This window comes from Rhinatrema bivittatum, chromosome 5 (genome assembly GCF_901001135.1).
Source record: "Rhinatrema bivittatum chromosome 5, aRhiBiv1.1, whole genome shotgun sequence".
Lineage (NCBI taxonomy): Eukaryota > Metazoa > Chordata > Amphibia > Gymnophiona > Rhinatrematidae > Rhinatrema > Rhinatrema bivittatum.
This window is the reverse complement of record NC_042619.1, coordinates 177,380,086-177,397,676: the sequence shown is the minus strand read 5'-3', so window position 1 is coordinate 177,397,676 and position 17,591 is coordinate 177,380,086. Positions and strand designations below refer to the sequence as shown.

At 40.7% G+C, this 17,591-nt stretch overlaps 1 protein-coding gene across 1 annotated transcript in view; it reads right to left on the bottom strand.

Annotated features, from left to right (window-relative positions):
* SCEL (sciellin) overlaps positions 1-17,591 on the bottom strand; it is a 241,197-nt gene that overhangs the window by 169,990 nt on the left and 53,616 nt on the right. The window contains exons 4-6 of the mRNA XM_029603190.1: positions 12,218-12,335; positions 9,394-9,456; positions 3,273-3,344 (exon numbers count right to left, since the gene is read on the bottom strand). Of these exons, the coding sequence (XP_029459050.1) occupies positions 3,273-3,344; positions 9,394-9,456; positions 12,218-12,335 (253 nt within the window). The remainder of the gene's footprint in view (positions 1-3,272; positions 3,345-9,393; positions 9,457-12,217; positions 12,336-17,591) is intronic.

The window sequence follows — 17,591 nt, the reverse complement described above, 5'->3', positions numbered from 1 at the left end:
GACCAGATCTCATTGCAGACAACGAAGTCCACAGTGCAATAATCAGACTAAGGTTCACCTCCTAAAGCAGGAATGTCAAAACTCTATGACTAAAACATCCACTTATGTCAAAACATTTCACTTGGTGAACTGCACTCCTATCTCTCCCCACTCCACTTGGGATCTTGCCTCTCTCTCTATCTCCACCACTCTCCCACCCATCCATGGATTCTCTCTCTCTCCCTCTACCCTTCAAATCTTCCCTCTCTCACCCTACACCTTTCTTTCTTCTCTGACTCCCCTTGCCCCACAGATCTGCTCTCACTTCCTCTCCCACCCCCACCTCCCACATGAATCTTCTCTCTCCTTCTGCCCTACCCTGCCCCCCCCACCTCTTCATCCCCAACCACCATCCTTCTGTCACACAAAGCAGACAGTTCCACTTTCAGCACCTGCAATGGAAGTGGCAACAGTTTGTGAAGGAGGGTAGGTCAAAGACTTAAGCTAGTACGTGTTGCTAGGTTCCACAGTGGCTCCACCCTCTCCTGGCTTCCACATGGGAGGTGGGGCCTTGACATGTGCATTGACTTCAGTCCCAGGCCTACATTCTCGCAAATTGCTGCCACCACCATCACAGTCCAGAAGCAATCATTTTATGAGAGAGAAGGTCAGCGAGGGCAAGGAAAAGGAGAGAGAAGAAGTACAGGAGTGTGGAAGGGAAGAAAACAGAAGGTGGGGGCGGGGGAGAAAAGCAGGTCACTGGCCCAACTTTTTACACCCCTGACCTAATCTCATCAGTATTGACTGCAGAGTATGCTTGGAGCGTTATAGCAGATAGTGAACGTTGTTTTAAGCAGGGGCAAACTTGCTGTGGTCCTTTACCCCAGTGTGAGCAAACTCTGGTACCTGAGTGCCACACACAGTTCTGGTTTTTAGGATTTCCACAACACATATGCATGCAATACCATTTGTATACATCTGATCAGATGGCCAGTTAATTTGCTCAGTCTGGTTATACTGAAAAGCAGATCTGTTTGTGGCACTGGAGGACCAGAGTTTGCTAATCCTGCCCTATGCTTTTCCTCTGAATCTCTGAGTTCCAGCCAGTTTACCAAAGCCAAACCTTATCAGAACCAAAGGAAAATTTGGCTTGGAGAGCATCTGAACCCCTTGTGACATAGTTGTGATGTTAACTGAACTGGCAAGTCAGAATCTGAAATTGCACCCTATCAAAGTCATCAAATTCTGCAAACTCTGGAGATTTTTCTCTAAAGCTTAGTAATATTCATGGAAAAGGAAAAGGTCAAAAACTGAAAATCAAATACAAAAAAATGGAGGGTTTTCAAAGTGTCTAATGCTGAAGTTCTCATTAGCCTGAAGAAGTTTAGTTCATCCTAACTGGTTCCCAAATCTGTCCTCATGACCCCACAGTTAGTCGGGTTTTCAGGATAGCCACAATGAATATGCACCATATGTACTGGGTCATCAGTATATGCACATGTATCTCCTGCAGATTTATTGTGGCTATCGTGGAAACTCGACTGGCTGAGGGGGGTCATGAATACAGGCTTCTAACTTTACTCACCCATCCATAGTTTGGGGTGTTTGTTTTTTTTTTTGGGGGGGGGGGGTTGGTTGATTTACACAATTGGAGGGCAATAAAAGATATCTGCACCTGTAAAACATTGCTTTACCCACATAAATGGGCTTTTTGATTATTGCCCATCCTATAAACAGGTAAAGGCACTCATGTATGTCAACAATGTGCATACTTTTACTTACAGGGTTTTGCCAGCATTCCTAAGGTGGAGATAAATCAGAAGAGGCAGCTAGGCACATAGTTTCAAATAACTGGAACTACTTGAACAGTTTTGCCTTGAAGAAGTAATTACACCAAAACCGGGAACAAGTTTCTGCTGACACTTTTCCACGTAGTTTTGCCTGATTATTTCAGCCCACCCTGTGGGTGAAAACTACCTGTGGGGACTGCAGTCATACAGGCAGTTTGATGATCTGCTCTGGGAGGGCAATTTTGAAAGGATTTAGCAGAGTAAACAGGTATTTACCTGCTTATGAGGGTTTCTTCCATAGCATGCTTACTCTTGGCCGTATTAAGAAGAGGCCTTCCTGTAGGGCATGTTTAGGTCAGGGGAGGTTTGATTTCAAAATGTCCACTCTCTGCGACCCACACAAATAGCAGCTGTAAAGCACATGGGCGCCTTTAACATGCGTACTTGGCAAAATCGTTCCCTAAATGGTGAGTCCATCAAATTAATTTTACTTATGAAATATATATAGTTTGCCCTTACTTCATAAGTTTGTGCTAAAATGGAGGTTTTTTTCCCCCAAAAGTATTTTAAGGAGAAAATAAGAGAAGGTATTTCTATCTAACTATGAGTCACTGAGAATACTCAGTAGGCACTTTACAAATGGCTTGTAACAGTAGGGACCTTAGTTTCGAAGAGTTTTGCCATAACACGATTGGCGCAGCATCTGGATGGGTACCACTGAATTCCAGAGTGATCAGGTTACTGCATCAAGACAAGGTCGATGATTTCAGTGCAGACCAATGTAAAAAACTTTAGGCGGTCAAGGCAAAAGGGCAAAACCATTTCAGTACAAGTCTGTGAAGACTACATTACCATGTCATCACTACTGCAAAACACTTCTAAGCAACTCTGTCACGGCTATGTTGTAATAACTAAATAAGTGATTTAAAAGGTTCAAAGATGGCATACAAGGTTTCTAAGATGAGTCTATGGTCTATCAAATATAGGCAAGTCTGTTTCAGAAAGTAAAAATTTGTAATTTGCTTCGTATGTTCTGTGTGTTGGTACAGCAAACAGAAATAGTAGTGAGGTCTAGCTATGTGTAGCAAAAGCACCAAAATTGTCCAAAAAGGACTAATGGTATCATATAGCATGATTTTATACTAAAAGGTTTGCTGAGGGTTTAGGCTTCTCATCAGTATTGATATATCAGATCAAGATTTTTGTGTTAACTTCTACAGGTGTGTGTGTGTGTGTGTGTGTGCGCGCATCACAACTGCACTGAGTAAGTAGTAGTGAACACTTTATTTTGATGTTCTTATAGTGTATTGAAATTTACAAAAGTGGGTCTGCTATGCCTCTCACCAACTAAACTAAAAACCCAATAGCATCCTATCAGAGAACAATTTCTTTAGGGAAAGCCAAATATACAAGCTCACATTTTAGGATGCAAAAAGGCAAAGAAAGCACACTGTGCTGCATTCATTACAATCGCCAATTATTACATGGAAAGTAAAACTGCACCTGTCAAGATTGTCCTCAGATCGGAACCGGTTGTGTATGGGTTTGCGATCGTTCACCTCACCAGAGGTAATGCTGGCAGGGAAAAAATCAAAACAGTTAGTTACTTGACAATAAAAACAATTAAAATTTAGCCTTATTCATTTACAGGCCGATACAGACGCGATATTGGATGCGCGTTTTCCCTTACCCCTTATTCAGTAAGGGGAAGAAAACGCGCGTCCAACCCGCGACACCTAATAGGGCCATCAACTATTAGGTATGTGCACGGGATACAGAAAGTAAAAAGTGCAGCCAAGCCGCACATTTTACTTTCAGAAATTAGCGCCGACCCAAAGGTCGGCGCTAATTTCTTCCGGCACCGGGAAAGTGCACAGAAGAGCAGTAAAAACTGCTTTTCTGTGCACCCTCTGACTTAATATCATAGCGATATTAAGTCGGAGGTCCCGAAGAGTAAAAAAAGTAAAAAAAAAAAAAATTTTTAATTCAGCCCGTGACTGTCGGGCCGAAAACCGGACGCTCAATTTTGCCGGTGTCCGGTTTCCGAGCCCGTGGCTGTCAGCGGGCTCGAGAACCAACGCCGGCAAAATTGAGCGTCGGCTGTCAAACCCACTGACAGCCGCCGCTCCTGTCAAAAAGGAGGCGCTAGGGACGCGCTAGTGTCCCTAGCGCCTCTTTTTACCCGGATCTACTGCCGGACCTAATTTAAATACTGAATCGCGCGCACTGGCGAGTGGCCGGTGCGCGCGCAGTCTTTACTGTATCGACCCGTTAATAAGGATTTGTAATTTTATGTATCTAAACCCCCCGCCTCTCCTGGGTGTGTTCATAGTGACCCTTCCACTGCGGTGGCAGAGGCAGCGTTGGCACAGCAAAGGGGTTTCAGGTGGTATCAGAGGAGTCACCAATTTTAATTGCCCAGAGGGAAAAGGATGGAAAAGGAATTCTCCTTCTTACCGGGTCTCCCAATATTCGGAATAGGGGTCCGGAACCCACCCAGCAACTCTCCCAGGGGAAGAGAGAGAAGGCAGAACCCAAATAGAAAAAAAACTTGAAAGTAAACAGATAAAAGTTTTACAAATTCTGAGCTATGACTCAGATTTATTATCACAAGTTTAAACAGTTAATACAACTTGTTTTTCTTTCAATTCCTAGTTAGCCTGTATTTTAAATGAAGAGAACCGGTTCTCCTAACTTTACAATAAAACAATCAGATAAGTGTGGTTTCAATATTAACTGCAATACTTTCTATATCAAGAATTTAGTAATTAATGCTACAATGAAGAAAGTGAATCATTGTGTCCCAATTCTGTCTTGCAGGTGCAACAGGAAAAGTCAACACTCTAATTACAGATAAATAGTTAACCAGTGTTTTGTGTTGTTTCCTTTCTATGTTGTTTGACTCTAATTGTCTATTTAACCCTTTTTTACTTTCTGTCTCTTTACAGCGAACTCTCGTCCCTGTAAATTTTGAGGCCTTGTACTGCATGTTCTTCACATATGTCTCTGGCACAATTACTTGTGACAGCTGCTGCAGTGATTCTGTGGTGTGAAAAAAAAAAGGTTTCAGTCTAGCTAGACTTTGTGGCAAGTATACACTTAGCTGACTTTCTTTAGGACGAATCTTCGTACCCTCTGCCATTGACAAGGGGTTTGGCTTGCTGCAACGCTGCTCGTGGGCATAGCTTGAGTGCCAGAGGGGGTCCTGGATATCGCTCCACGACTGTGATCCTTGTGCTGTACTGGGTACATTGTCTCTGGAGCAGTCAGAAACCTATCTATACCCTTTAAATAACAAAATAGCGTGTTCCTGCCCTGCACTAACTGTGTTTATCTTCCGGAGTGTACTAGGAGTGTTCCCTCAGTGTTTATTCGTGGCAACTATCAGGAACTGGGCTAGCTGATTGTGGAAAACAAAAGATAATTAAATATCCTTATTATAACTAGCACATTTTTTATTTTTGTTAAGTACAAATGCAGAAGTGATAGAGTTTTGGACCATGAATCTAAGAATGGAATAATAAATTGTATATCGTCTGCATAAATTTTGAAATTCAAATCAAGACCAGAGAGAAGATGACAAAGAGGGAGAAGATAAATGTTAAAAAGGATGGCAGATAAAGCAGGGCCTTGTGGTATGCCTGAACTGGTATAGTACCAGTTGGAATTGGCATCGCCAAAGGTAACTTTGTGGATGACTAGCCAGAAAAGACTGAAACCATTGTAGGACAGAACCAGATATTCCTATGTGTTCAAGGTTTGAGAGGAGGATTTTATGATTTAATGTATCAAATGCAGCAGAAATGTTTAAAAGTACCAATATATAACCCATGTTAGTATCAAAACCTCTAAGTATGATATCAAAGGATGATATAAGTAGGGATTCAGTAGTACTATATCTCTTTCTAAATCCATGTTGATTTGGATGTAAGATGTTGTTATCGTATATGTAAACAGAGAATTGTTTGAGAACGACAGATTTGATAATTTTAGCAATCAAAGGGAGTGTAGCAATGGGATAATAATTAGAAATTTCAAGAGAATCATGATTTTGTTTTTTGGGAATTGGTAGAACTGAAGTTTGTTTTAGGATGGATGGAAAAGAACCTTGGGTCAATGATGCATTGACTATGTCAGTTAATGACGGAAAAATATATTCTTTGATACTTTTAAGTAGTTGACCAAGGCAAGGATTAAATGGGCTGTTAGAGACTTTGTTTTTTGTTAATATATGAGTTATGATGTTGGAGTTTGTCATATCAAAATCAGAAAAAGAGTTAATTGCATGAGGTAGGTTAGGGACGGGAGTGGTAGTGATGCAAAATCAGATGAAATGTTTTCTATTTTACTTTACTGTGTAAAACCTTCTTTCTATAACACCATAATATATTTAAAAATTCCCACTCAGACTTTCATTAAAATAAAATATGTAGAGGGTCCTCTTTCTCCATTTCTGCTCATTGCCACAGCATAACTCTACTCATCTCCAGAACATAGCCTCTGAAACTTCACAAAACCTCTTCAAAAACACGGATTGTATTTAGTTAGGCATCTCTGCCCTGGGCAATATGGATCTTCAGATCTACCTTAGGTACTTGGTGTAGCTGTGGGTACCTGTTCTAACTGGGGTATTTTTGACACATTCTAAGACCCCAGACCACCTTTGGCTGCCAGGAGAAGCCTCTCTAACTTGGCCCCAATGCTTATTTTGTCACAATTTAACTTAAAAAAAACAACTCTGGGACTCCCTCCCCCCAAAATCGATTTTGGCAAAATTCAATTGAGGTTATAAATCCAACGTGGGAGCTCAGGCAGGCTTTCCCCACCTAGAATCTGCTTTTTAAAAAATTTTTTCATTGCTCAGATCCATTTTTATAAACTTTTAAAAGTTCTTCTGACCGCTGCAAAACCAGGAAGTACCTCCTCCTGGTCACTTCCGGGTTGAAAGTTCACATGTCAATTCTCCTGCAACTTTACTGAACAAACATTGCAGTCATCAGATTCTCAGCAGCACAGGGAGGAAAACAGAAGCTTTTACAGCTGCCTGCACATCTTTCCCATGCAGCAACATACACAGTGAGAACTGGAAAAAAAAACCATGCCACATCCCAGCAATGTTTTCTTAGAGCCCAGGTTCCAGGACAGTAAAAAAAAAAAATCTTTACCCCCCTTATTTTTATATTTTAACTTCTGGTTACAAATGGAAAAGGATACAACTATTTTACTTGGTTTCAGGCCTCAGTGTAACTTCAAATAGTCACAATGCAAACAACTGAACAATAACCTTGGCATTGAAATGAAATCTTTCCAAGTCAACCACTAATATTCTTACTCTCATTGTATCCTTTATACAAAAGGGACAATAAAACTAGTTTCTGTGTTGGATAAGCCTTTGACTAGAGATTAAGATATGACTGAATCACTTTTCAAGAATCTCGTCTATATTATATTTTAGTGTTAAGACACGGGTAATAATTTACATAAACCAGCCGTTTCTATTGTAGTCCTCCAAACTGCTTCTCATCAACAAAGGATTCAACACGCATTTGATGAGGGCAAAATGTTAGAAACATATTGATTTGCTATTTGGAACCTGGTCATTTCCTCTCTAGTCCAGCAGTAGATGGCAGATTTTCACAAAATTTACTTCTTGTGCTTGTTCTCTCATAGGTTAGCTCTTCTATTTCCAATGCATCCCATATTTTCTTAGGTATTAAAGGGGGCCTGTTTACTAAAGAGTTTCTCCCATTCCATGTCTATGGGAAAAATGCTTGGTAAATGACCCCCAAAGGTTGATGGTAATGATGGTGAGTTTTTGTCTAAAGTGCTGTTATGGAGCATCTCAATGCCAGAAATAGGTGTGCTATTAATCTTGTTTTAAATGTGTAGAGTTTTTCCATTGACACCCCAAAAGGGAATATAAGTGGCTTTATTAATACTTCCCGATACACTCTTGGCCACTCTTGGAGACTAATGATTTAGCTTACATTCCAGTACCTTTTCATGGAGTTTCATAAAGGGTCTAATTGGTAATTCAACTGGGAAAGCTTGAAATGGATGCCATAATAATAATAATAGCAATAAATTAATCTTTATGGCCAAATCAGGCTATCTTCTACACAGACTATAATTCATATGTCTTTGCATATTTATAATAAGTTCTGGGTAATTAATTTTGAATAATGAATCTATATTGGTTTCAGTCTGGATTCTGAGCTACCTAATTGAATGGGAGGCCCATCTGACTGACAAGTTGCTTTGAATAAACTTTAGAAAGTGTTAAGGAAGATTTATGTTTAATACTTCTCTCATAGTGATGATGACCTTGAATTCTGAGGCAATCCCAAATAACTCCAATTCTTTCCATAAGTCTGGCATAATTTAACTGACTTTGTTAGCTTAAGCCTCACTGCTGTGAATAATTCCTTTCTACTCTCTGTTTTACCTACCTGAATGCAATTGATATTAGCCTTACTGCTGATTCTAGAGGTCATAGCAATGGGGAAAGAAAATAAGTAGCTCTGTCTTGTTCTTCTTTGTACTGAGACTCTTAGAAGAAATTATATAAATTTAAAAAATGTGCTTTGGGAGCATTCATAGCATTTATTACACAACAGGCAGACGTTCTGGCTCAATTCTGAGTGCTTTAGGTGGATTCTATAAATTCCCAGTCAAAACCAATGCTTTCATTGCATTCAGAGATAATAGTACAGCTGGAATATTTTTGCTACAAAGTATGTTATCATACAAATGTAAACTTTATTACAGCTCTAAAAACTAGCATCACAATAGTTAAAGTTTACTAAGGTTTGAATTTCTATTGCAAACGATGCAATAACCCATTTTTGTCAATAGGTAGCTACTTAATATAACCAATATATTAGCATGTCCTTAACTAGGAGGCTAGGGATACACAATGTCTCAGATGTTGCTTTTGGAAACCCAGTTCTTCCTCATCCCCTAACCCACTCTCCTATCTAACCAAACAACTTGTTATACATATTTACAGGTACATTGTAAAAGGAGCGGGCTTGTGCCCATAAACGCACGTATTGGCACGTGAGCAAAGATGCGCTTAATTTTATATCGTGCGTGCAAGTACACGGATATCATTTAAAATATCCCTGCTGTGCAACCATGGGAGGAGTAGAGAGAGAGAGAGTGAGAGAGAGAGAGACAATCTGACACTCTACATATCTCCCACTGTAAGAGGGGCATTTTCAACTCAGGTCAGGTTTTTGGGGGATTGGTGTTACAAGGGTCTATAGACCCTTGCGCCGTAGGCAGACCAATGTTACACCACCCCGCCCCAAAACCCACCCTGAGTTGAAAGTTCCCCCCTCTTATAGTAGGAGATATATATGTATGCGCGTACTTCCTGGCTTCTTAAAATTTGTGTTGCTTGTGTGCAGCCCACATATGCATGTATGAGGCAGTTTTTGCATTAGCAACACTTTTATATCTACCTGTTAGTGTCATCTTGCAGCAGTGTCGCACAAGGGAGGGAATGTGATTATCTCATGTTGCCCCATGTCCCTTATCACTTGTAACATCATAATTATTTCTGCAAGAGCATCATGAAATCCAGTACACAAGCACTCACAGGGGAGAAACACAACAGTACCTGTCCAAGGCATCTTCAGATCTGTGTCGGCTGAGTGCCACTTTGCCATAATTTTCATTTTCACTGCAAGTGTAAAGAAAGAGGGGGCAATGTTATGATTATGAAGCTTTTATATTTCATCCTGTGGACAATCCCTCCTTGCTCCCCCCACCCCCATCCACACACACACACCACCATCACCTGCTCATACAACATGCACACCTCAGAATCAATAATGGACGGTCTGGGCACCATGAGCTACAACAAACATTTTTCTAGTGCGGTGAGAACCAGGGATGTGAATTGTTTTTTGACGATTTAAAATATCGTCCGATATATTTTAAATCGTCAAAAATCGTTAGGGCCACGATACAATACCAATTCCCCAGATTTATCGTCAAAACATCGTAAATCGGGGGAAGGGGGAGGGCAGGAAAACCGGCACACTAAAACCCCCTAAAACCCACCCCCAACCCTTTAAATTAAATCCCCCACCCTCCCGAACCCCCCCCCAAATGCCTTAAATTACCTGGGGGTCCAGCGGCGGTCCGGAACGGCCTCCTGCAATTGAATCGTGTTGTCTTCAGCCGGCGCCATTCTGTGCCGCCATTTTGCAAAATGGCAGCACAGAATGGCGCCATTTTGCAAAATGGCGGCACAGAATGGCGCCGGCTGAAGACAACACGATTCAATTGCAGGAGGCCGTTCCGGACCGCCGCTGGACCCCCAGGTAATTTAAGGCATTTGGGGGGGGTTCGGGAGGGTGGGGGATTTAATTTAAAGGGTCGGGGTGGGTTTTAGGGTGTTTTAGTGTGCCGGTTTTCCTGCCCTCCCCCTTCCCCCGATTTAGCTACGGACCGCCGCTGGACCCCCAGGTAATTTAAGGCATTTGGGGGGGGGGTTCAGGAGGGTGGGGGATTTAATTTAAAGGGTCGGGGGTGGGTTTTAGGGGGTTTTAGTGTGCCGGTTCATGATTTTAACGATTTTCACGATACTCTAAACACCCAAACGGCGACGATACGATTCCCTCCCCCTCCCAGCCGAAATCGATCGTTAAGACGATCGAGGACACGATTCACATCTCTGGTGAGAAATCTTGAATGACAAGGAAAATCAGTTCCTAGTGTTCTTTCTTGTTGGCCATACAGGACTCTTAGACATGATTTGTGATTAAAGGAAGTAAGAGAGATTTTTACCGTTCGTATGTTGTGTCCACATTGTATGCTGCCTCTGGTTAACATTTTTTTTTCAACTGAACAATAGTGTAAAGTACATTTTGACTTTCCAACTAGGTATGAAATTTGATTGAGACAGTCGGCATACACTATTACTGCTCATTAATGGTGAACTAGATCATTCTATAAGATTATTCTATTAATTAATTAATAGATTAATACTATTAGTACATTAGTACTATTAATACATTACTAATATTAATTAATATATTAATACTATTAGTGCATTAATACTAATTAGTACTAATACTAATTCGTATGAATTAGTACATTAATACTAATTAGTATGAATTAGTACATTAATACTATTAGTACATTATAATAGATTAATACTATTAGTACATTAATACTAATTAGTACTAATACTAATTAGTATTAATTAGTACATTAATACTATTAGTACATTATAATAGATTAATACTATTAGTACATTATAACTGGAAAGTTATAATGTACTAATAGTATTAATTTTTATTGTGTTATAAGTCATCATTTAGTAATTAGCTAACCAAAGGTACTGAAAAAGATGTGTTCATAAACCCCACTCCCCCCCAAAAAAACATGCAGTTTGTTATGTATGATCATAAAATATAAAGTTCAAGACTTTTTGTATCATTGGGGACTACATTCCCTACGATGCTCAGTTGTTTGTACGTGTGCTGGACCAATGAGAAAGGTGTATGGGTCAGAGACAGACCAAGGGCTGCTGTGGTTTTTAAATGCTTTCTCACGCCTTCGGTCACAGAAACTAAAGTAAGGGGAGATAGATCAGGCCGAGACCAGAGAATACTAGTGCATAGGATACAGTATCTGGGCAAAAGCAAAGAAAAAACGAGCTGTCAAGTTTATCATAGAAGAAGCAACAAAGATATTTGATATGACTGCATATCACATAAGATTTTATTGGCTGAAATTTGATTAACTAATTTTAGCATTTCTAGTGAAGAAAGTCTATATGCAGCCTTGTAAATTATTCAAATTGGGCCTCTAGAAAATATGGGGTAGATTTTCAAAGGGTTGCGTGCGTAAGATATGCGCGCAACCCCCGGAAACCTACCCCTGCATAGGCTCGGTGGTACGCGCAAGCCCTGGGACGCGCATATGTCCCTGGGCTTCGAAAAATGGGTGATCCGGGGTGGGGCAATGGGCGGAGCTGCAGTCCAGGGTGTGTCTGGGGGCATAGCTGCAGTCAGGGAGCCTGGCCAGCCAGCGTGCGCAAGTTACGCCTGCCTCGGGCAGGCGTAACTTTCTCAACAAAGTTGGGGGGGATATAGTTAGGACTGGGGGTGGGTTAGGTAGGGGAAGGGAGGGTAAGGTGGGGGGCCTGAAAAACGTTCCCTCCGAGGCTACTCGGTTCGGCATGCACAGTTTGCACAATTGTGCACTCCCCTGCGCGCGCTGACCCTGGATTTTCTAACATGCGCGCGGCAGCACACACGTTATAAAATCAGGCGTAGATTTGTTCGCGCCGGGTTGCATGAACAAATCTATGCCCGCACGTATGTTTTAAGATCTGCCCCTATATTTTAAATTTGGTAAAGCGCTAAGCCGGGCAGAGTCAGAATGCTGAAAGTTCTACTGCTGGAACTGTGGCAGGTTCTAATCCTTACGTTTCTTCCTCTGGTCTTTTCTTTATCCAGCTGTTATCTTGCAACAGAGTCCTCCGCTTGTTATCAGTAGCAATCTGTTGACTGCTTCTGGATCCTAGAGTTGCACTCTTGGCCTTATCTAACAAAGACATAGATAAAAAAAAAATGTATTTAAGAAAACATCAAAAACGTAACAAAAATATTTCTTAAATTGTCTTTACCATTCTTTAGCAATGTTTAAGATTTTAGGTATTTAGGGATTTTAATTAATAGACCTCAACAAATTAAATTTGGACAACAAACCTCATTGTAGTTCCTATTAAAGACCAGTGTCTCGCAAGGGTCCACCCTTTCAGCCATATTATTCAACATCTACCTGAGATCCCTGTGTAAACTCCTTGTTGGATTAGGTCTATTCTATTATCTATATGCTGATGATATTCAGTTCTTTTTTTCTTTTCCCCCCAGATTATAATACCACTTTAGGTTTCCTCCACATTTATTTGACAGCTATAAAATGCTGGCTATCCAGCAGTTGACTCTCATTAAACCTTGGAAAACTGAACTCCTTTATTTAAGTAGATATGAAGAAAAGATTCTCCCAGGCAAATTCTCTTTCCAGGGCTATGACATCCTGACCATCCAACAAGCAAGAAATCTCAGAGTTAGCTTGCAGTCAAATCTTTCATTTAAATTACGTACCAAATTGCAAATACAAAGTTCTTTTTGGATGTTTCGTGATTAAAACCTTACCTGGACTCGTCTGATTTTCGCTCTGTCCTGTAAACATTAATCATGCCAGGCTTGGACTGTTGTAATTCCTTATACTTAGGACTTTAAAAGCACTTCAAATAATTCAAAAGCCTGCTATTATACTCATTCCACTGGTTACCCCTGGAATTCTGGATAAAATATAAAATTTTATCCATGATCCACAACAAGTGAAGCTTTTCCCCATTGTATTAACTCCCTGCTCAAAATTCATCGTCTAGACAGAAGCTTGTTATCAGATTGCCAATACCTACTCAATATTCCAAGCTTCAAACCGGTTAGGCTATCAGAGGTTAGAAACAGGATGTTTTCTATAGTAGGTGCGACGTTATGCAACCAGCAGCCATGAAATCTACATAAGCAAAGCTGCAGGAGGACCTTTAAAAAAAACCAAAACTGCTAATAATGCACCGATTTAAGCAGGCTTCCACGTACCTTGATAAATCCATAGATGATTCTTGATATAGATCACCGAGAATCTCGCTATTTTTATTCCTGTTTATAACTTGTATTTTTGTTTTATTTGTTTTTAATGTATTCTTATATATTATTAATCTGGAAACCGCATAGAACATAGGATTATGTGTTCTATAAATTTTTTAAATAAATAAACAATTACAAGATGTAATAACGGAACTAAATTACAGAAAATTGCTTTCCAGATGCTTTCTTACACATGGAGGTCCATATTCAAATGCTACTTAGCTGGATAAGTCTGATTTATCCGACTAAGGGGGTCATTTACTAAAGGTTTCTCCCATTTTGTGTCTATGGAAAAAATGCTTAGTAAATGACCCCCTAAGTGACTACTGTTGAATATCCAGCTATACTACTTAGCCAAATAGTCACTTATCCAGCTAAATAGCCAGATAGTCAGTGGGTAGGCAGTGGGGTTAATTGGGCGATGCTACCTATCCAGCTAATTTAGCCACATAAGCAGCAATAGTCAGCCTTATCCAATTAAGTTACTTGGATAAGTTAGACATGGCCCATAGCAGGTCTAAAGTTAGCTGGATAATACTTATCCGGGTATATTCAGTAGTATTGCCATGCTGCTGAATATCCCATGTAAGTTAACCGGATAAGTCTTATCTGGCTAACTTACATAGCTGGATATATTTTAATACTAGCCCAATGATATCTTATTTTACAAATTAAAGTCTATTACAGTGTACCCTTGCTGTAATATAATGGTAACTTTTTCACAATTTTGCATCCAAAATTTCTACCCATAATGATTGGCAGCATTAAAATATTAAGTTCTATTATGAAATTAAAATTAATGTGGTTCTTTTGTTTGGATAGCATAGCATATCTGAATCCATATAATGTGTATTCATAAAACATAAAATTTAAAATACACAATACTACAGGATTATTTTTAAAATAACGGATTAATCCCAGATATGTGAGCTTTCACTTGCAAATAGTGTCCGAAAATTGACTTTTCCTGAATAACTAGTGTTGTAAAAGGGGATAATCAATCACTATTTGGTGCGTTTTGAAAAGCCCAATAAAAGATTGTCAGTATGAGCAGGAGGCAGCAGCTGACTATCCTCTCTCTGTTCTACCTCCAGCCCCACCACTAAAGAGTTAGCTGCCCACCTAGACACATGAATTAATTTGGCTCCCGTAGGCCTCTACTCTGAAAAGTTTTACTTCTAGTAAAAGCAGGATTAAGTTCGCCGGGACTCCCTTTTGTTTGCAGTTTTTGTTTACTTCCTCTTTCCAGGGAAGGGAGATAGGGTGGATGTGTCCCAGAGTCTCTATTTTTTTTTCCGTGTGTGTGTGCGCGTGTGTGCGGTTGACTGGAATGATTGAGATTCCTTTCCCCACCTGAAAGAGCCTCTTTCTTTGCTGCTCCCAGAAGCAGAGAAACAGCATGTCAGGACAATACTGACAACAAGCAAAAAGGATAGTCAATCAGGTTGCCTCATATACAACATGAAAAAGCTGCATGCACATCAAGAAAGAAGTCAGGACATGCAATTATACCTCATTACAATCTGCCTCTGGTCCTGAAGACTAGAAAATTGCCAATAGAATACAAATTTTAGAAAGGACTCCTGGGGTGATCCAGGAAACTATAGGTCAATGTGCCTGATGTCAGTGCTGGGCAAGATGGTTAAATTAAATATGTATGGTGTATGGTGTATTAATTAAAGGGGAATAGATGGGTTTTTATGGGTGGGGAGTGTATGTGGATGAGTGAATGTAGTGGGTATATGGTTTTAGATGTGAACAAATTGCTGCTAAATAAGTGTGAATATTTATGTACATTGTTTTGCACATGTTACTGGATTATTGTTAACATCAGTGGATGTAATTAATAAAAGGATAAAAATTGATGTGTATGTATTATGTCAAGTATTGCTGATGTGTGGGAATATTGACAATAAAAGTGTTATGAGATTTTAGTCAATTGTTAATGTTAATGCTATATAAAAATGTATTCATAGGGTTCCCTATGTATGTTGCAAGATGGTAGAAGCCATAGTTAAGAATTGAATTACTGAGCATATGGATAGGCATGGCTTAACGGGAAAGAGCCAACATGGTTTTAGCAAAGGGAAGTTATGTCATACAAATCTATTAGAATTTTTTGAAGGTGTAAACAAATTGTGGATAAAGGTGAGATGGTCAATATAGGTAGCCAACTCCAGTCCTCCAGAGCCACAAACAGGGCAGATTTTCAGGATATCCATAATGAATATGCATGAGATAGATTTGCATACAACGGAGGCAGAGCATGCACATCTATCTCATGCATATTCATTTGTGGATATCTTGAAAACCAGACCTAGTTCTGGCTCTCAAAGACCGGAGTTGGCCACCCCTGATATAGTGTGTCTGAATTTTCAGAAGGTATTTGTCAAAGTCCCATATGAGATACTCCTTAGGGCAATAAAAAGTCATGGAATAGAATGCTCTGCTTGTTTGTGGATTGGTAACTGATTAAAGAATAGGAAAAAGAGTAGCTGTAAATAGTCAGTTTTCCCAGTGGAAAGAAGTGAATAGTAGAGTGCACCAGGGATCTGTACTGGACAATTATTTATTAATGATCTAGCAAAGGGAGCAATGAGAAAGGTGACAATAATTATTCAAAATACTTAAATCATTTGCAGGTTGTGAAGAATTACAGGTGAACCTTGTAAGACTGGGGAACTGGGCATCTAAACTGCAGATGAAATTTAATGTGGAAAAGTGCAAAGTGATGCACATAGAGAAAAATAATCCTGACTATGTGTATAGAATGTTGGGTTCCATATTAGGAACTACTATCCAGAAAAAGGATCCTGGACTCACTGCGGACAATACATTGAAATCATACAGCAGTAATAAAAAAAACCCAAGAAGAATATTAGGAATTATTTGAAAAGGAATTGAAAACAAAACTAGAAATATAAAAATGGAGCTGCTGCTGGCCTTCCACCAGGATTTGTATCACCCAGTCCATGTTGACTTAGTAGCCTTGGCTGCTCATGACTCAGTGAAAGGTTCTGCAGTGCTCCCAAGCACCTATGATAAAAGCCTTTCCTATTTTCTTTTTTTTTTTTTTTAAACAAATCCTGCCTGTTTGGCACTGACTTACTATTAATTCCCTCTCTGCAGCTGGAGCTATTTCTCCATAGACTATTCAAAACCTTCTCATGGGCAGCCATTGTCTCTGGGCCCCAGAAAACTGGAAAAAAAAAAGTTCTGGTTGGCATGGGTTTCTGGGTATACAAGCTTAGCTCAGAATCTCACTTCTCATACTATATGTGGCACTGTGTGTAGTCAGAATAGTCAGAGAATACTAGCAGGCTAGGCTCTGGCCTGTTATTCATGAACTTTTATTAAATCAGAACAGAAAACAACTCTGCAGCTCCTCGCAGCTTAGAAACAAAAGTAGCAATGACACAACTACATTGTCTCAGTCTGGACTTCCTAAGGTTCCTCCAGTTCCCTCCTGGGCTTGCCTAGATATACACCTTCCCAGCAGGGCCAGTGGAAGCACTAGCAGAACTAGGCCTAGGCCTAGGACGCCGAGCATTAGGGGGCGCCGAGCAGTGGTATACCGAGGGGAGGTCAGGGGGAGCCAATGAGGCCACCGGTGGACCTCATCCCACTGGCGGCTGAGCAATGAACTACCGCTGTGCTATGCTGGGCTGTGTGCCGGACACACACAGCAGGAAGATCAGCAGGGCCATGGTGGAGCTCATGTCACCACGGCCCGAAGAAAAAGGTTGCATCCAAACCTGCAGGTGCTCCTCCTCTTTCCTGCCCACGCGGCCCCGGAAGAAAACATTGCCAGAGCCACAAAGGCAGGAAGGAGGAGGCGCATCAGCCGCGTGCAGAAGAGGAGCAGCGTTTATAGTCATCTGCGAATCTCAAGTCGCAGCGGGCTGAGAAGAGGAGGAGGCCCAGTAGCAGGGCCGCTGCCGCAGATCCCACATTGAGGGTGGCCCGAGAAGATCAGGGCCGTTGCAGAGCCCATCCTACGGCGACCCGTGAAGAGGAGGCCCAGAGGCAAGAGAGAGGCTAAGGGTCTGTAGAGTGTGTGTGTATGAGATGAGTTGAGAGATTGTGTGTATGTGAGAGTGAGTTGAGAGACTGTGTGTGGGAGTGAGGACCTGAATGTTTG